The sequence below is a fragment of the Vipera berus genome, assembly GCF_964194415.1.
Source record: "Vipera berus genome assembly, chromosome: 1".
Lineage (NCBI taxonomy): Eukaryota > Metazoa > Chordata > Lepidosauria > Squamata > Viperidae > Vipera > Vipera berus.
The window spans coordinates 279,533,750-279,554,681 of record NC_138202.1 but is presented as its reverse complement, the minus strand read 5'-3'; the positions used below and the strand labels follow the sequence as shown (position 1 = coordinate 279,554,681).

At 41.2% G+C, this 20,932-nt stretch overlaps 1 protein-coding gene across 2 annotated transcripts in view; it reads left to right on the top strand.

Moving 5' to 3' along the window:
• PRKN (parkin RBR E3 ubiquitin protein ligase) overlaps window positions 1-20,560 on the top strand; it is a 740,731-nt gene extending 720,171 nt beyond the window's left edge. For both annotated transcript variants that reach the window (XM_081314791.1, XM_081314790.1), the window contains 3 exons: window positions 1,996-2,082; window positions 16,494-16,611; window positions 19,505-20,560. In XM_081314791.1, coding sequence (XP_081170917.1) covers window positions 1,996-2,082; window positions 16,494-16,611; window positions 19,505-19,614 — 315 coding nt within the window. In that variant the 3' untranslated portion in view covers window positions 19,615-20,560. The remainder of the gene's footprint in view (window positions 1-1,995; window positions 2,083-16,493; window positions 16,612-19,504) is intronic.
• Window positions 20,561-20,932: the final 372 nt, after the last annotated feature.

Genomic DNA, 20,932 nt, shown 5'->3' with positions numbered 1-20,932 from the left:
ATTGTCCCCAACCCTATCTTTTTGTAAGGGCCTAAAGATGTGGCTGTGCCAGTTGGCTTGGGGTGCCCCAATGGGGGAATAATGCAGTGGAGATGGTTGATTAATAACAGATTCCACCTCCATCCCCACCCTCTCCATGTGTCCTTAGGTTTTAATGTCTGATTTTAATTTTTATGCTTTAATTGTGTATGTAACTGTAAACTGCCCAGAGTAACCCTATGGCGCTTGACATGAATTAAACATAGCAATCTGGATATGTTTGTCCTGAGTGAGTCACTGATTACTTTAGAGACTTGTTCTAGGAATCCTGAATTGCTGGAATCCCATCGATTTCTCATCTGGCCCTATTATTAAGAAAATGCAACATTTATTGGCAGATATTTTTGAGCCATGGTTATAGAAGAATCTTCTATGTGAAATGCAGTCCCTCCTGTGTTCCAGTGTTTCCAAAATTCTAAGATCAAATAGTTATGGAAATATTTTGGGAGAATTTTTGTTTGCAACCGAGGAACCCAAGATAAAGTGTGTCCCCTGCCCCAATTTTCTAATAATGTTATCTCAGAAACTCACCCAAGGAAACAGACTGATGATAGTTCTGGCTTTTCAACCACTTCTTCTCTTCCCCACCCTAAACAATTTATAAGCTGTTTTTGTTATAAATCTCAGTGCTTCCATGTATAAAATGAAAAGAAGGAGTCTTCCATCTACATGGAAGGAAGTGTGTAGTGGGGTGCCCCAGGGCTCTGTTCTGGGCCCAGTGCTCTTCAAAATCTTCATCAATGATTTGGATGAGGAGATAGATGGGGAACTCATCAAATTTGCAGACGACACCAAGCTGGCAGGAATAGCCAATACTCCAGAAGATAGGCTTAAAATACAGGAGGATCTGGACAGACTCGAACACTGGGCACTATCTAACAAAATGAAATTCAATGGTGAAAAAAGTAAGGTTCTACATTTAGGCAGGAAAAATCAAATGCACAGGTATAGTATAGGTGGTACCTTGCTCAATAGTAGTAACTGTGAGAGGGATCTTGGAGTCCTAGTGGACAATCACTTCAATATGAGCCAGCAGTGTGCTGCAGCTGCCAAAAAAGCCAACACAGTGCTAGGCTGCATTAACAGAGGGATAGAATCAAGATCAAGTGAAGTACTAATACCACTTTACAATGCTTTGGTAAGGCCACACCTGGAATAGTGCATCCAGTTTTGGTCACCACGATGTTTGGTCACCACGATGTAAAAAAGATGTTGAGACTCTAGAAAGGGTACAGAGAAGGGCAACAAAGATGATTGGGGGACTGGAAGCTAAAACATATAGGGAACGGTTGCTGGAATTGGGTATGTGTAGTTTAACGAAGAGAAGAGTGAGGGGTGACATGATAGCAGTGTTCCAATATCTCAGGGGCTGCCACAAAGAAGAGGGAGCCAAGCTATTCTCCAAAGCGCCCAAAGGCAGGACAAGAAGCAACGGATGGAAACTAGTCAAGGAGAGAAGCAACCTAGAACTAAGGAGAAACTTCCTGACAGTTAGAACAATTAACCAGTGGAACAACCTGCCTGCAGAGGTGGTGAATGCTCCAACACTGGAGGTTTTTAAGAGACTGGCCAGCCATTTGCCTGAAATGGTATAGGGTTTCCTGCCTGAGCAGGGGGTTGGACTAGATGACCTCCAAGGTCCCTTCCAACTACTACTACTTATTATTATTATTATTATTATTATTATTATTATTATTATTATTATTATTATTATTATTATTATTATTATTATTATTATTATTTATTTATTTATTTTCTTGTAATAGAAGCTTTTTTTATTGGAGAAAAGTATACATGTCAGATGTATTAATGAGCAGGCTGTGTGATTAGATGGATGCTAAATAAGAAATTATGAGAATTTAATGGGATAAGAAGAGTGCTGGATCATCTGAAAACACTACAGCTGTCATATCTCCCCTTGATTCCTAATGTTTGTTTATGGTTTTCTTTTTCCAGTTTGTGTTCTGCCGTGAATGTAAAGAAGAATACCACGAGGGTGAATGCCATAGCTTCTTCAAATGTCCAGGAGCCACAGCTCAAATGGTACATATCTCCACATCCATAGCATCTCAGAAAATTAACTAGAGGACCATGGGGGTGGGGGGTGATAATCAAGAACAGAGACAACGAGGGCCTTGGTAGGAAACATCATGTGGGCATCAAGGGAGAAGATTCTTCAGTAAACATCTATTTCCCCTTCGGAAGTCCTAGTGTTGCAGTTATTAGCTCTTAACCAGAGCCCTGGTGGCACAGTGGTTAGAAGGCAGTATTGCAGGCTAATTCTGCTGACTGCCAGGAGTTCGATTCTGACCAGCTCAAGGTTGACTTCCAGCCTTCCAAGTTCACTGAAATGAGGACCCAGATTGTTGAGGGCAATATGATGACTCGGTAAACTGCTTAGAAGTGTAAAACACTATAAAACAGTATTATAAATCTAAGTGCTATTGCTATGCATACCATAGGTGGAACTCAGAAGTAGTTATTAAAACTTTAATAAAGTCATGAAAACTTACATAGGATTTCCAACACATATACAGACAGACATCTGCTCAGAAAATGAGGCTTATTTTATCTTTACCATGATGGTATTCAGATTTTTTGAGAGAATGACTGATGCGACTTCCATAAACTTCTGCTATAAAAAAGCATGGAAGTTTATGCTTGATATGCTTCCTTCCACAGTCCCTCCTCTTTACAGCCCAATGTTAGTTCAGTACTAATGCATAATTCAGCACAGTGAGCAGCAAGCACAAATGTAATCTACATTATGAAGATTATAAAAACTGATGGGGAGAAAGTAATTTGATTTTTATTTTAAGGTATTTAAGTTTGTACTTTCTGATAGAGCTGTGCAATGCTTCAGATTAGATTCTGAAAATATACTTTGGAACATGCAGAGGGACAAACATAACACCCATTTACTACTGTTTAAAGCTGTATCTATAGTCTAAATCATTTTTGGGGAACTGAATCCAAAGAGTTGCTGTGTTATTTTTGCACAAATAAGCAAACTGGAAAGTTTTTCAATTTTTTTTTTCATTTCTTGAAATAAATGTAATGCAGTCATTCAGTCAACACATGCAAACAAAAATGCACACATTTGCAAAACACTGTGCACAGAATGAGATAAATTATAAAAAGGGAGAAAATTGAAGAAATTTTGTGGTCCAGAATACATCTCTTTAACTGGCTTTTGGGTCTATTTAATGCGGTTATCTTATAGATGGCCTTTTTTGCCCAATTTGCTGTTGTTCCTCAACGTTCAATCAACTCACTGCTAGGAATATTTTAATGTTTGGGGATTTAAAAAGGGATGCTCTTAGATTTAAACAAGGAATGAACTGATCATTATCTCTAATAGTCACAATAATTCTGAGTTCTGTTCACTCCATAAAGAGAAGTGCCAAACTGGGCAAATTTATTTTAATTTGGGTCAAGATAGCGTAAGGATTATTTTAAAAGCCAACCAGCCAACCAATTTATCTTTCAAACATAAGCAAAGAGAAGGTCCTAATGTGCACTTTTATGTTTCATACTGGGAAATTTTCTTTTATTTCTTGTAACCATCGTGCTGAAATGAAGAAATAATTGAGTTGAGAACACTACTCCTTATCAAGTTAATTCTTGGACTTTCACATGGGGCTGCACATAATTGCTAGATTCTTAGAGAATGCCAGGATCCAAACTAAAGCACATTATTCATTAAGCCGACCAGTATCCAAGTGTCCTTGGATACTGATCCTTTAGCTATAGTCAATTCTGGGGAAAACAGATCAAGACCTGAGTGGCATTTCTGAGACATGGCCGATTTTGAGAGATTGAAGTATAGCTGTTTCATAATACCCATAGCTACGGTATATATAATATATAATTTATATAGCTGCCGTGTTTCCCCGAAAATAAAACCCAAGTGGAAAATAAGTGCTAGCATGATTTTTCAGGGTGCTCATAATATAAGCCTCACCCCCCCAAATAAGCCCCAGATAAGATCACTAGCAGATGGACGCATTTAGTACCATATTTCCCCAAATATAAGACCTAACTGAAAAATAAGCCCTAATGCGACTTTTGGAGCAAAAATTAATATATAAGACTTGGTCTTATTTTCAAGGAAACATTGTAGCTAAGCTGATCACCCTAAGAAGGGAAAGGGAAAGGGAAAATTGATTAAATGAGCTGCCATCTTTCAAACCAAATCATCCTGGAATTACTGTAGCCCTACCACACTTTTCCCTGTGTTGTCTTTACCCTCAATCCTAACCTCAAAATGCTATGGAAGCGTGATCTCCTTGATGGAGCTTCACCAGTGCTAGAGAAGTGGCAAGCTCAGCAGATGAGTCAAAGAGACTCATTACAATATGATATAAGGGTACCCAGCAAGTAAATGCAGGTGAGCATCTGTCCAGCATGTCTGCATTAAAATTGAAAACCTCATTCTGAGAAGTTTTCAGGAACTGGGTCTTTTGAGCCAAATGATGGCAGTTACTACTTGCAGATGGTTTTCAGTAGAGATTGAGAGTGTTTCCTGTGTTTGATATTTTATGTGGCAGACATCAGTAGGTGAAATGCTACTTCCAAGATAAGCTTTGAGGTCATGGATGTCCAGGGAGTAGTTTAAGGATGTACAAAGAGAAGCAAATGTTGAAACAAGCATGATTGTAGGGACATCGTGACATACCTACTTCAAGGATGGAGCACATTTTGTGTTGCCACAATACTCATTTCATCATTCTGATTCATCAGATTTTGCAAACTCATCTGCTTTGGTTTCATCTTTTGTTTATGAGATTTCACTTATTCTGGTTGACTACTATGAGAAGTAGGACTAGATAGATTTCTGGCTTGATCCAATAGAATTTCTTCTGATTTTATATAGAGTTGGTAGGGAAGGCCACAGCAAGAATCTTTAGCTATTGGCTCAATCCCCTGCTGCAAAATCCTAGTAAAAGTGATGCAGAAGGACTTGGGGGTCCACCCTACTCATTCTTTATAAAGGGACGAAGGGATATACCGTAATTTAAAATGCAACATGGGGCTGCTTCCTTTTTGCCTTTGTTCCTCCCCCCGCCCACCCCTCCAGTCTTGTTTCGTGTTTTTCTTCTGACAGTTTATGGAATTCAGGGTGGCTTGATAATGAAAAGGGCAGCATATGAATTTAATAAATAAATAAATTCATATTAGATTAAATTCAGTAAATAAAAATGGCTTGAGGAGAGGATCCACAAGTAATAAATAAACTTGTGTCATCTCCCCATACATCCAAGGCTGGATATATGAGCTCTTTGGGGATTCAGGTGCAAAGGGAGAAAAGAGACTGAGAGCGTGGAGATGTTCACATTGTACCTGTCAACAACTTCCTAAAGAAATTGGGTTATATTTCTGGGTTTTCGTGGCAACCCAGGAAAAAACATATTTGAACTTAGGGGTGCAGTACATGCTCCTACACAGACCATCAAGCCATTCCCAAACTCGTCTTGTTTCACAGTAGATATGTCTCTTCTCCACTATCCCTTAGAAAGTTTCTGTGGATCTTCATAAGCATACATCTCCAACTTTTCTATTAAAAAAACATATATATATAAAGGTGCCGGAACTCACACACAGCTCTTGCTCCAGTTGAAAGCCCTTTACAGAGTGGGCCGGGGAGATGAAACCACTTTAGGGAGCTTCCGAGGCACAGATCACGTGAGAAGTGTCAGCTGATGGACACCATTGCCGCAGCTTTTGAGAGGGCGCTTGTTCAGAGCTGGCATGTCTTCTGCCACCTCATATCCTCCGCCTCTGATGACACAGAGGCTTCCTCCGGAGCCAGAGTGACCAAGGTGGTGGTGGCGCTGCTGCTTTGGGAGCACACCTGGTCCCTCGAAGAGTCAGTCTTGGTCCCTGGTGGCCAACACAGGGGTGAGGACAGGCAGTGGGGGGGGAGCCCCATGAACCAAGGCAGAGAAGAGGGTCTGCTTTCAGGGCCCTGCAAGGTTTTCTGGGTCAACCTTCGATGCCCCCGATTTCCCCAGGCAGCTTCCTTTCACCGAGCCAGAGCTTTACAGGTAGTCCTCGAGTTACGAGTGTAATGGAACCTGCCCATTCCACTAGTAACTCAAAAACTCGTAGAGTGAATCTTGTTCCTTTAGTGAGATCACTTTCTTCCTAGTTAAAACGCACGCAGCTTGCTAAGTAAACATGAGGTATCTCAGGGTGGGGAAGGCCATGGAGGGCCTATTGATGGAACAGGGCCCCAATGCCTCCCTGAACCACCAAGATACCTCATGCTTCCCCCTACCTTCCTGCCACGCGGGACTCACCTGGAAAAGGTCTGTATCCTCTCTGCCGCAGTTCCTGCTGCCACTCCGATCTGAGGTCAGGAGATGTGTCCACAGCTTCCCAGGGCCCAATCTGGGCTCTGGAGGACTGGAAAAGACCTCTGCCGCCAGGGTCCATGACCACGGAGCAATTTTGCAGGCCCCCTGCAGCCCAATCTGGGCTCCAGAGACCTTTTCCAAGTGTCCAGAGCCTGGATCCATGGCTGCAGAGTGATTTTGTGGCCCCCAGTGGCCCGATCTGGGCTCCGGAGGCCTGGGAAAGACCTCCGGAGCCTGGATGGCCATGGAGTGATTATGTAGCCCCCAGCGGCCTGATCCAGGCTCCGGAGGCCTGGAAAAGACCTCCGGATCCCGGATCCATGGAGCGTTAACTGAATGCTCAGGGATTACCTGTACTCGTGCAGGCAGCTTAGAAGGAACCAGTTCATCCATTCAAAAAAAAGGTGCCGGAACGCCATTCCGTGTGTTCTATGACAAAAAAAGCACTGGAAATAGCCATCTTGCTTTTTATTAACATGGTCTGTAAAGCTATCACTAACATGTACATGAATAAGCTTTCTGTCAAATATTGCAGAAAGATCCTTAAGGACTGTGATGGAAAGTTATCTTTTGGGCTGAGCGGCACAACTGAGAGTGATTTATAGTGCTTAAAATGCTCATCTGGGAGCAGGAAAACCAAGATTTTAATCCATCCTGGGACATAGACATTCACTATCTTCAGCCCAATCTATGTCACAGGATTTTTATTGGGGAAAAAGAGCATATGTCTTTTTGTAAAATGAACTGTAAGTGAGCCAAACATTCATTTTCCCAGAAGGCACACTAGCAAGGTTATTCTCCATCAACTCTTAGTTTCCCACTCTAGCTCAGATTTTTTTTTCCTTCCCACCAGCCCAGACCAATTGAATTTCAGACAGTCCTGGGCTGTTTTCTGCTTATTTTATCTTGTATCTTTGTTCTATCTTTATTATGGTGGAGCAGTGGGCTAATGCCTCCTTAAGTAACACCAGCTGCCTGCAATTAGTGCAGGTTCGAGTCCCACCAGGCTCAAGGTTGACTCAGCCTTCCATCCTTCCGAGGTAGGTAAAATGAGGACCCAGATTGTTGGGGGCAATAAGCTGACTTTGTAATAATGCCGCTTGGGGATGTGTGTGAAAGCCCTAATAAGCAGGCATATACATAGAATGAAGGCTACTGCTAAGCTTGTAAGCCACCCTGAGTCTTCGGAGAAGGGCAGGATATAAATGGAATTAAAATAAAATAAAATAAGTAGCTTATATGATTGAGTGTTTGTTCTCAACAGAGGGGTGGGGAGTTACTGCTTTTTATTACTTTTACATTGGGTTTTTATCTTTGTAAGCCACCTAGAGTCATTGAGTTAGTTGGGCAACCACATAAATTTTCTTAAATTTTTTAAAAAAATGTATAGAAAAAGAAAAAAAAACCATAAAAATATGGATTGGCTTATACTAACTAGACCTGATCATCATGTTACACAATTAAATTATGCATATTTAAATCAGTTTACTCAACAGCAGATACAAAAAACTTATGAATTTTGATATATACAATCCTAATTTCAGAATGCTCTCCCAGTTGGGATCCCCAACAGTAAAGTTCTTGTTCAGGTTTTTAAAAAAAGAGATAAATTCTCCAGGCTGTGATACAATTGACAAATGTCCTTTCCATCTTATATCTTTTTTTTGTTTTGTTTTTGTTTTTTTGGTCACTGACAAGCAAAGTGTCTTTTTTATCATAAAAGTATACCATTGTCATTTCTGTTGCACTCTTGCTATCTATCAGTTCCTGGTCCCAAAGGAGGGTTAATGGGTCCCAGAACAATTTTTTTTAATTAAAAAGATAATCAGGGAGCCAGTGCTTGCTTATTTATTGATTTGTTTCAAGAGAGACTTTTTTAAAACTAATTCCAGGTAGCCATAAAGCCTCAGGGGAGGTGGAAAAGCTGTTTACCTCCCAGGCACACATTGGCAAATCCAACCTGACTTTAAGCGGGTACCTACAGTATGTCTCCCACTGGGTGGTAGGATGGGCCAATAGCTGAACTGCTCAATACATTATATAACTCCTATTGCTTCTTCACAGGATGAGAGGAACTTTATGGGTAAGTCACAGAGAGAGTGTCTTTCTGGGATCTAATTAACCATCTGTCTGAAACCACCTTATAAAACAACCCCAGCACATGTGCCCAAACCTCTTGAAATTCACAAATTGGGAGGTAAAGAGGTCTCTTGGGACAGTGCAGTTTTTTCAAAGAGTAATTTAAAAAAAACCAATTTGTATATTGATATTTCCCAATACATTGACAGGAAATAATCACATACATTTTTTTAGCTTGATCTGGATCATCATTTAAGTGAATCCCATTGAAATGCATCCGGAAGCTTCAGTGATGCTTTGTTCTGTATTATAATTTAGATATAAATATGGATCCCTAGAGCACAGCTCCATCTAAGTAAACTGCACAAACAGAATCCTATTTTTTTTCAAGCAACGTTCCCCCAGCTCTCTTGAGGTAAAAAAAATGTTTTAATATCAAGCTTGTCTCTGCACGTGCTTTTTTGAGGAAGGAGATCAAGGAGCTGTGGTTTTGTCGTATAAACTAAGAGATTGGAAAAAATAATTGCACAATGTGATTAGCCTGGTTAACCACTAAGATGGTTCAAACATCCTGCCTCAGAGTTCTGGAAGTACAGGTAGCCCTCGACTTAAAACAGTTCATTTAGGGACCATTCAGTTTTACAGTGGCACTGAAAAATGTGAGTTATGACCATTTTTCACACTTATGACTGTTGCAGCATCCCCATGGTCACGCGATCAAAATTCAGCCACTTGGCAACTGGTTCGTATTTATGACAGTTGCAGTGTCCCGGGGTCATGTGATCCCCTTTTGCGACCTTCTGGCAAGCAAAGTCAATGGGGAATCCAGATTCCCTTAACAACCCTGTTACTAACTTAGCAACTTGTTCAGTTGTTCAGTTAACAATGGTGACAAGAAAAGTCATAAAATGGGCCAAAACTCACTTCACAAACGTTTCACCTAGCAACATAAATTTTGGGCTCAACTGTGGTTGTAACTTGAGGACTACCTGTACAAGATTACATTAAATTGGCCAAGTCAGCAGTTTTACAAAGCTGAATACAGGATCCAGATTCTGAACATAGAATCTCCTTGCTTACCCTCTGCTGGTAACCGACGAGTTTTTGCACTAGGAAGGCTTAATGGGGCCACCCAACTTTCACTTTCATGTTATCTGCTGCCATGATGGCTGACCAGGTCCTTGGATTCAAATCAAGTTCTACTGTCTAAGATCCAAATCAAACTCAGAGCTATTTGGGGTGGAGAGAAAAAATACATTTCCTCATCCAAAAATTGCCCTGAGTTTGTATACTGTATCTGCATGACCATCTTGCCTATGACCAAGTACAGGAACATGTCAATGCAGCCTTTCAGTAACCTTCTCTGTCCTCTTCCAATTTCCATTTACTTTATTATGCCCTTTCTTTCACTTCATGCAGCCTTCGTATTTGGCACCTGGTGGCAATGTGCTACTGAAGAAAAGTACTGGGAACCCTTTTCAAAATCTGCGAATTAATCCTGAACATTTTACAAAGTACAAGATTACAATGTTAATCATCTGTATGACTTGATGGGGGGTGGTGGTGGGGAGAGCTTTCTATTTATCAATAGGGAGTTTAAAGAAATAGTTAATTTTGTGCGTCACACAAACCCAGAGCTGTCTTTGAAAAGGCAACCACATAAACAGTGCAAAATTGCTCTTCAAGGACATATTATCATATCGTTTTCAAGGTATGCATGTATGTATGTAAGTAGGGAGGCAGGTATTGAATTTATATAGCAGCCCATCTCTCTTGCATGTGACTCTGGGCAGTGCACACAGTTAAACACAAACTAAACAATCAATGTAATTTATTTATAAAATTTACCATTTCAAATGTTATACTAAAAGACCTAGCATTTTGAAGTTCTGACAACTCAGCCATCAACACAGAGAGGGCCTCCTCAGGGTGCCTCCGGTCAGAGAATGCCGGCTGGTGGCCCCCAGGGGGAGGGCCTTCTCTGTGGGCGCCCCGGCTTTATGGAACCAACTGCCGGTTGAGCTCCGGATGGCACCGGATCTTCGCTCCTTCCGGCGTGGGTTAAAGACCCATCTATTCGAACAAGCTGGCCTGGCCTGATGGGGGAATGTTAGGGTTTTAATGCTTTTATATTTTGATTGTTTTACTTGGGCAATAATTTAATCTTTTTTTTAACTTTTGTATTTCTATTTATATGCCCTGTTCACCGCCCTGAGTCCTTTGGGAGAAGGGCGGTATAAAAATTCAATAAAACTAAACTAAACTAAACTAAACAGACACCTAGAGATAACCTCCACCCACCTGCCATTCAAATGGCATAACCAAAACCACAGGAAGAAAGCAAGCAGCACAAACCACATCCTCCTTAGCAACCAAAACCAAGATAAACAAGAAACAGCACCAGATAAACCATGGGTCTTCAAACTTGGCCCTTTTATGACTCATGGACTTCAACTCCCAGAATTTCTCAGCCAGGCATCTCCCTGAGATAAACAATCGAGGGGGAAAAAGCAACAACAACAACAACAAAAAACCCTCTTAAGGAAGAAACCACATTCCTAGAGTTTCTTCTCAATTGTGGACATCCCTGGGAGAATTCATAATGTGCCCTTATGATAAACTTACATTTGAGAAGAGCTGAAGCTATTCTGAGCAGAAAAGATGAGTAGAACAAACTGAAAACCTAGAAATGGCGAAGCTGGTTAAACTCCTAAAGTCAGTTATCAAATTACAGTGCAATTTACTGCATGCCTATCCAAAAGAAAGTCACATTCCATTCTGTGAAATGTATATTTAGGTAAATGCCCATAGGATGGCAACCTGCCCTCTTATCCATGCAAAGTTCAAAATCCACGGAAAATTTTCTGCGGAAGATTAATAAGCCCTCCACCACACTATTCCATGCAGCAAGGGCTGCTCTTTCTCAAAGCCAGAAGAAGAGCATTGCATGATTTTGGAAAATTCCCCCAACTGCATACCATATCTAATAATGTTCTTTTTCCTGCTTGTCCCCCCACACTCACATTACTTCTGCCCAGAATAATGCACTTTGGTTAATATCTGGGTCAAAATATCCCTCTTTCGTCCTGCACAGGGGTTAAATATCTTGAGACATGGATCGTGTTTCAGACAGCTTTCCGTGCATAGAGCAGTGTATGCACAAAACACTGGCAGATTCCTAACTTTAGGCCTGCAATACCTGTCTTCTCCAGAAGATGGTGAGAAAATTATGAATAATCATTATCCTTTGCTTCATGCAGGTTGAGAACAACTGTTTATGTCTCATGAAATCTGGTCCCTTTTTGCCTAGGCAGCTATTTTCTACAATGATATGACTTTGTGTAGCTGGTAGCAACAATGTCAGAATTTGGCTTTAATATGGGATTTTGCGATCTCTTTCCCAAAACAAGCGAGTAGAGATACTAGGAACACGAGTTTACCTATTCATTAAAAATGGGCTTTGATAAAATAATATTGCACAACCACAAGTACTTTCAGCTTCAACATTTAAAAATAAAGGCTGTTCAATGTGCAGAAATAATACTAATGGTTTCTGACTGCTTCCTCTTTTTGTGAATGGGTGGGATGGCTTAGCGGTTAAAGACACCTGGGTTTGAGACACTTGCGCTGTGCAACGGGCTCTTGCCACAGCTCTTGCACATGTAGCATTTGAAAGCATGCAAATGTGAGTAGATAAACAGGTCCAATGAATGTAGGCAAGTAAGATAAGATAACCCTTACTGTCACTTTTTCTGTGTACAAGATAAGATAACCCATATTGTCGCTTTTTCTGTGTACATACTGGCACACATTAAAAATAAAATTCTGATGCCTGCTCTCAAAAGTGTGTGTGTGTGTGTGTATGTGTGTGTGTACAGACATACATACAGGCACACACAAACACACACCACTTTGATGAGAAGGTAACAGGGTTTTGTGTGTTTCAGCATATAGTCATGCTGGCCACATGACCACAAAGGCATCTTCATACAATGCTGGCTCCCTCAGCTAAGAATACCGCCCTCTAGAATCAGACACGACTGGACAGGGGAAACTTTATATTTACCTTTATAATAATAAAATGAATTAATTGTCTGGACAAAACAGAATGAAGTATCAAATTGCAACAACTCAAAAGAAGGAAATTAGCCGGAATCTTTTTTATGTAATGTCCTTTTACATTATGAGAGTAATCAAGAAAATGGTGAGCTTTCCAAGCAATTAATTTATGGCTGTTAATTTATAAAATTATGCTTTAGAAACATTTCATTAAAATAGAATTACAGAGTTACATGCATGCTCCAAGAATGCATGCTCCAAGAAAAAGAAGCTGGGCCATGTATTTGTGCATTAATACAGCTTAATATAATTGTTGGCCTCGCAGGTAAAACCAGGTAGGAATCACAAACAGATTAACTAATTTTACCTTGTGGCAAAGCGTCATTGCAATTCTGCAACTACAGTCCTCCTCCCAGTCTCCTTTACAGCCTGAGGGATTAGGGAGAGTCCCTTCTGAGCCTCTTCCTTGCCCTCTATCAAATTGCAGGCTATGCTGCCTCTTATCTGAGGGGGGGTGGCAGTTGTTATTAAGGAGGCCCTTTGTCCGCGGGAGACCACTGCCCCGCAGATTGGCGGATGTGAGTCCCTCCTCCTGAGGTGGGGTCCTGGGGGTCAGTTGGGTCTGTTGCTCACGTACCTTTCTCCCAGCTGCGTGGCAACAGCCCTGCCCGGGCTACTCGACGCTCTCTCAGGGTTGGCGGTTGAGTTTCCCAGGCTTATGGTTCTGGGAGATTTTAACTTGCCTTCCCTGGGTGGTGCGTCGGGGGTGGCCCGAGAGTTCATGGCTTCCATGATAGCCATGGACCTGACCCAGATTATTCAGGGTCCGACTCACGAGGGGGGAAACACACCCGACCTCATTTTCATCTCTGGGCAGTGGCTTAATGGTCTGGGTGGGGTTACTCCAACATCTCAACCCCTTTCATGGACAGACCATTATCTCCTGCGGCTGAGCCTCCGTCATGCCACTCCCCGCTGCTGGGAGGTGGAACCGACCAGGTGGTTCCGCCCCAGGCGCCTGATGGACCCAGATAGGTTCCAGACGGCGCTTGGATTTATTCCTTCCTCCCTTTCCCACAGCCCGGTCGAGACCCTAGTTGATGCCTGGCAACGGGCGGCTTCGGAGGCTCTCGACCGTGTTGTGCCTTTGCGGCCTCTGACCCGGCGCAGATCCCGGCTTGCTCCTTGGTTCTCCATGGACCTGCGGGAGATGAAGCGCCAGAGAAGGGGCCTAGAGAGCATTTAGAGGTCCACTCGGTCCTAGTCTGACCGGACACAGTTAAGATCCTTTTCTAGATCTTACCTTGTGGCAATGGAGGTGGCGAAGCGTGCTCACTTCGCCACCCTCATTGCATCCGCAGATAACCGCCTGGCCGCCCTGTTTAGGGTGACCCGTTCCCTTTTAAATCAGGGGATGGGAGAGGACCCCTTGCAGGGACGGGCCGAGGAGTTTAGTGAGTATCTGGTGGATAAAATCGCTCAGATTCGGGCTGGCTTGGACTCCGACTGGGCAGTATCTGACGAGGGGGAAACGATGGGTTTGGCTGATAATATCTGGGAGGAGTTTGATCCTGTGACTCCGGATGAAGTGGACAGGATCATGGGGAAATTAAGTGCCGCCACGTGTTTGTTGGACCCGTGTCCCTCCTGGCTGGTTTATGCGGCCCGGGAGGTTACACGAGGCTGGCTCCTGGCAGTTATAAATGCTTCCTTGAGTGAGGGGTGCTTCCCTGCTGCCTTGAAGGAGGCGGTGGTAAGGCCCCTCCTCAAGAAACCTGCCTTGGATCCAGCTATTTTAAACAACTTTCGTCCTGTCTCCAACCTTCACTTTCTTGCGAAGGTTGTTGAGAGCGTGGTGGCACGGCAGCTCCCTTTGGTCCTGGAGGAAACTAAGTATCTAGATCCATACCAATCGGGTTTCAGGCCCGGGTACAGCACGGAGACGGCATTGGTCGCACTGGTGGATGATCTCTGGCGGGCCCGAGACAGGGGTTATTCCTCTGTCCTGGTCCTTTTAGATCTCTCAGCGGCTTTTGATACCATCGACCATGGTATCTTGCTGCGACGTCTTGCGGGGTTGGGAGTGGGAGGCACCGTTTTACGGTGGTTCTCCTCCTACCTCTCGGGCTGCTCGCAGACGGTGTTGACAGGAGGGCAGAGGTCAACCCCTAGGCCCCTTAATTGTGGGGTGCCTCAGGGGTCGGTTCTCTCGCCCCTCCTGTTCAACATCTATATGAAGCCGCTGGGTGAGATTATCCGTGGTTTTGGGGTGAGGTATCATCAATATGCTGATGATACCCAGCTTTTTATCTCCACCCTGAACCAAGCCAGTGATGCCCTCGACGTGATGTCCCGTTGCCTGGAAGCGGTACGGATTTGGATGGGGAAGAACAGGCTCCAGCTCAACCCGGCCAAGACTGAGTGGCTTTACGTACCGGCATCTCAACTCGTCCAAGAGGTTCCATCTTTGGTTATGGGAGGAGAGGTGTTGCCTCCCGTTGATAGGGCGCGCAATTTAGGCGTCCTCCTGGACTCACGACTCAGTTTTGAAGATCATATTGGAGTCATGGCCAGGGGGGCATTTGCCCAGGTTCGCCTGGTGCACCAGTTGCGCCCCTATCTGGACCGAGATGCCCTACGTACGGTCACTCATGCACTCGTTACCTCTCGGATAGATTACTGCAATGCTCTCTACATGGGGCTGCCCTTGAAGACCACCCGGAGGCTTCAGCTGGTGCAGAATGCAGCCGCGCGGGTAGTGATGGGAGCATCCCGATACTCCCATATTACACCCCTCCTGCGTGAGCTGCATTGGCTACCAGTTGTCTTCCGGGCGAGATTTAAGGTGCTGGTACTTACCTTTAAAGCCCTACATGGCTTAGGCCCGGGATACTTGCAGGACCGTCTGCTACCGGGGACGACTTCCCATCGCCCAGTGCGCTCACACAGAGAGGGCCTCCTCAGGGTGCCGTCGGCCAGACAATGTCGGCTGGCGACACCCACGGGGAGGGCCTTCTCTGTGGGAGCACCAGCCCTCTGGAATCAACTCCCCCTTGAGCTTCGGATGGCCCCGGACCTCCGGTCCTTTCGCCGCAACCTCAAAACTTTTCTCTTCCATCAGGCTGACCTGGATTGATGATGGGTTTTTAAATATGTTTTAATTTTTAACTGTAGTTAATTTATTTTGGGGCTGTTATTTAATTCGTTTTTTAATTTTTGTATTGTTGTTTTTTATTGTTGTAAGCCGCCCTGAGTCCTTTGGGAGATAGGGCAGCATATAAGTCCCAAAAATAAATAAATAAATAAATAAATAAATAAGTTTCCTTGCCAGAATCTCTTGACCTCCATCTCCCATGATCTTTCCCATATATACCATTGTAATAAACTCTGGGCATTGGTCAATATTTTAATACAGGTAGTCTTCAACGTAGGAGCACAATTGAGCCCAAAATTTTCATTGCTAAGTGAGACGTTTGCTAAATGAGTTTTGCTCCATTTTATGACCTCTCTTGCCAGAGTTGTTCAAGTGAATGACTGCACTTGTTAAAGCCACTAAAAACAGTAATTAGGAGCATCTGACTTCCTCATTGACTTTATTTGTCAAAAGGTGATAAAAGGTGATCACGCAACCCCAGGGCACTGCAACCAGTGTTGCAAACATCTGAATTTTGAACACATAACTGCGGGGATACTCCAATGGTTTTGTAAGTGTGAAAAACAGTCATAGGTCACTTTTTTCAGTGCCCTTCTAACTTTGAATAGTCCCTAAATGAACTGTTGTAAGTCAAGGACTATCTTCATCTATTAATAATAAGCTTTCAGCTGTTGGTATAAACTACAGCTACTCCAATTATCCTATGGAAGAAAAAAAAGAAGAAGTACAATCTAGAGAAAGTGGCCACATGTGTCGTGATTGGTGTAAATTATCCATAGTTCATGGTTTTTCTCTCTTTGCAGGGATTTGAAATTGATGAGCACGCAGCTGTGCGAGCTCGCTGGGAAGATGCATCCAAAGAAACAATAAAAAGAACAACAAAGCCGTGCCCTAAATGCCATGTTCCAGTAGAAAAGGATGGTGAGTTTCCTGAAGGATATTTCACACTCCCAATAGGCAGATTTTAAAACAACATTGCAAAGCACTCCGATATACCAAGTGTAACCTAGCATGGTTACAATTTTCACTTTTTTAGAATTGATTGCAAACTCACTGTCCTGTGATTTAACTCTCAAAACCATGAACACAACTGGACTTCCTTGTTTTTCTTTGAAGACGTTTTGCTTCTCATCCAAGAAGCTTCATCTGAAGAGCTAAAGAAGTTTCTTGGGTGAGAAGTGAAACGTCTTCAAAGAAAATCAAAGTCCAGTTGCCTCTTGAAAAAGCACCTTTGGGACGAATAAAACTATTAACTTTCTAGAACATAAGTTCTGATAATTCACTACGAGCAAAAATACCATATCAAAATCATGAAACCAGATTACAATTTTTAGTCACTGTAGGAAATGAACATACAAAGTTGCCCTTCAGAAATTCTTAATTGAAAAGTAAAACACACAGAACCAAAAACTGCAAAAGATTAGTGTGAAAAGAGAACAAGGCAAAAACTCACAGGATAATTTACTTTTGAATTTACTAAACTTGATACTCTGCATATGTATTGGATTTCAATGTCTATAATTCCTACTCAGCAGAATATAATTTGGTCTGATTTGGATTTAGGTGCCACACTGCTTTGCTTTCCCATGATGCTCTAATTCAGGTTGCTGTTAGATGGGAATGATAATTATAGTAGGGTTACTAGTGATTACTACCTTGTCAGAGTTGTGTCCGGTAGTGGGATTCAAATATGTGAACAACCGATTCTCTGTATGGATTCCACTTCCAGAAGTCCATTCTGGGCCTGGGCAACAAAAAATTAGCTACCAGTTCTTCTGAACTGATGTGAACCAGCTGAATTCCACCAATGGTTGTGCCACTCTGTAATGAAATAATCCTTTAAACCAGGTAGACCTTAATTCATGTGTTCATATCAGATGGGAAAAAGTAGATCCATTTCTTAATAGTATTACTAGGACATTTGCCTGTTGAGGATCACAGAGTGCCTTAAATTACTTAATGAAATTTCATAAGCATTTTATGAAAACAAACCGGGCACACCTTTATACTTAGCGTTCTTTGGATATTTTATTTCAAACTATAAAACAATGGTAAATGGTTAATTCCCAGATGTCTTGAGATTATCATGCTTCTTAGTTAGCAAACAATTAGAAACACTCTGCTCTAAATAGAGTATCTAAGCAGGGAGCAGAGGCTGTTCAATACTTTTCTGCTATAATGACTGAAAAATGGCAAGTCTTTTCTCGATATCTGAAATAATCTGTACGTGAAAAGGACTTCATGAAGAAAGCTAGTAATATATTTTGGGAATTACATACCTGTTAGAAAAAGTTCAACCAGTTAAGAGAAAGGACAGGTAAAGGCCAGAATCTTGGATTGGAACCTAAAATTATGAAATTAATAAGATATTTCCTGAAACAAAATTCTTATATGTGTTGAGCAACAGTTTGATTCTGAATGTGTACTGAGAAAGCCTTATTTTAGTGGCCCACATGATCAATAAGCTTTCTCAATAACATTAGTCACTAGAAAATTTCCTCTTTACCCTTTTCAGAGCCCATGTGATCCATCCCCATTGATTACACATTTTATAGTTGCATATGCATATTTCCATGGCTACTTATAACAGATTTTATTCAGTTGTCCATAGCCTGAGAACTATGGTTTACGGCCTCCCAAAACTTTTGAGTATAATTCCTGAGTACTACTTCCATATTACAATTATAAAATTGTGACTGGAAGAAAATACAGTATAATTAAATTGTAGAAGATTCATATTAGTTACACTTATATAATTTGAAGTCTTTTAAAATATAAATCAAATCATATATAGCATTTGTCTAGCCACTATTCCCATTTTAGGAGGGTAAGCCCAAAAACCCATTATTCAAATCTAAAGGTAGCTTGCACAACCATGATACATATGAATTGCCACTCCACAAAATCATTATTCAAGATCTAAGTGTAGGTGGCACAATCTTCATATATATGGCTGACACATCCTCAGAAGTTTTAAACTGGTTTGTGATCTATCAGTAAAGATGTCATGATGTCCCCCACACAAATGAACTTTCCATCCAGTGTGTTTTAAGCATCCTACTACACAAATTTAAATATTTGTAATAATGAAGGAATATATATTTAGTTCCTAAAGAAAAAGCATTTCAAACTGAGCTTCCAATTTGTACAACAATAATCATTCAGATGACAGCAAAATGTAAGGATATTGCTTGTATCTGTAAATTTCTAATCCTGTTGAATCTAATCTAATTCTCAATCACTACATTCTGACATTTCTATTCCTGTTGAGTCTACTTTAATCCTCAACTACTAATAACTCTCTCATACATACAGTATATGAACATTACAGATTCAAGGATAACCAAACAACATTCTGGAATTTAGAGAAACTATAAATGCAGAAGAATTGCATTTAACATTGAGTGTCTCCTTGGGGGTTACTTCAGAATCAGGATTTCATGAATTGAAAAGGAATTTAGAATGGATAAGTGCAACATTTCATAAACTGCATTCACCCCTCCCTCTGATTAATGATTCTTGAAAGTATAGTTCAATGAAATTAATCGACCAATGGCTGTTTATTTTATTTATTCATTACATTTCTATACTACCCACGGTATCTAGGAGACCCTGGGCAGCTATCCTCAATAAGAGTTTGCAAAATTAAAAAAGTTCCACAGATAAATTAACTGTAGGATCTCAAATGAAACCCACAGGTAATTACTGTAATACCCACAGACATGCCAGCTTATTACCAGCTTAGGTTTACATTTCTACTAATGGCTGCCCGACCTGTATGATTTTCTTATGCACATTATTGACTTTCTTCTAGGTGGATGTATGCATATGAAATGTCCTCAATCTCAGTGTAAATTTGAATGGTGTTGGAAGTGTAGCCTTGAATGGAACCGAACTTGCATGGGAGATCATTGGTTTGACTGATCCTTAAGTAACCCTATAAACAACCAAGAAATGGTATGATAATATGCTGGTGAAACCAAACACTGGGGCACAACCACAGTTGCTTCAAACAATGTCAGATTCTAAAGATCTTGCTGAAGGTATGAATTTCTCATGAGAACTAGTTGTGGGCGCCACATATCAGTATGCATATTCACCTATGTCCAACATAGCATTTTAAAAAAAGTAATCAGAAGAATCAGGCTATCATTTGTTAGCTATCAAAACTGTGTAATGGTGCCTCCTCCCTTGAAAATTAGGACGTGTCCTCTGCCTGTTTCTCTTTGTAATTAATTTAACCTTTGATTTGAACATTTATTATCTATTATTGGCAAAATAAAGAACTATACAAAACTGGGCCTCTCAAAGTTGTTCAAATATTATGGTTTATATTTATCAACAATTCAGTTGTGGCTTTGTGTTTGAAGCTTTAGAATTGTTAAATTTTAAATTACATAATAATCACAAGAGCAGTTTCAGCTAAATAATATATTACACAACTTGCCTTCTAAAATCTGAACTTTTATAGTACAATATTCTATAGTGAGTCAATTTTTTACTGGACTGATTTCCAGACCTAAGTCACAAATAAAAGTATAGATGTTTGTTTTATTCTTTTGACCCAGTTAACATGATTTCCCCCTTTGGTATGTACATTCCTAGCAGATGCTAGAAGAGGTTGGCTAATGTATACAATGGAGACTTATGCAAAACTTTTCTAAGTCAACATCAATTTGAGTTCTGTGATCTTTTTGTCTGACCCAATAGAAATATTTATAGTTCTGCTAGAGTTACTCAAAATGGTTATAAAACAGATTGATTTTGATTTATTTTTTATTGATTTGATTTTTAGCATTATATTTGTACGAGTCTTTGGTTGAAGCTATGCCAGTATTATAAAAGATCTTGCTGTAAGTTTCATCCACAATAAAAGTTCTGGTGTTTTCATGTTTTTGATGGTATGTGATTACTTCAGATTTATTATAATGAAGCCATTGTGAAACTACTTGAAAGTATTCATTAAATACATTGAGTAGGTGACTTACACACTGCTACATCAGAGTTGTCACATTGTTCTGGATTGCAATCAACTTTCAGTGTTAGGAATTTAAAACTGCTACAGCTCATGTAGGTGTTTTCATTGTTTTGGCTGGGAGCCCAGTGGCCACTGTAGTTGTGAATACCAATAATCTCCTAACCCTTTGATTACTTATTTAAATGGGTATTTTTCTCAGACCACCCTAACTGAAGCCTCAATTAAATGTTTGTGAAGGTCTGGGAAATAAAAAGAAGTTTGAAA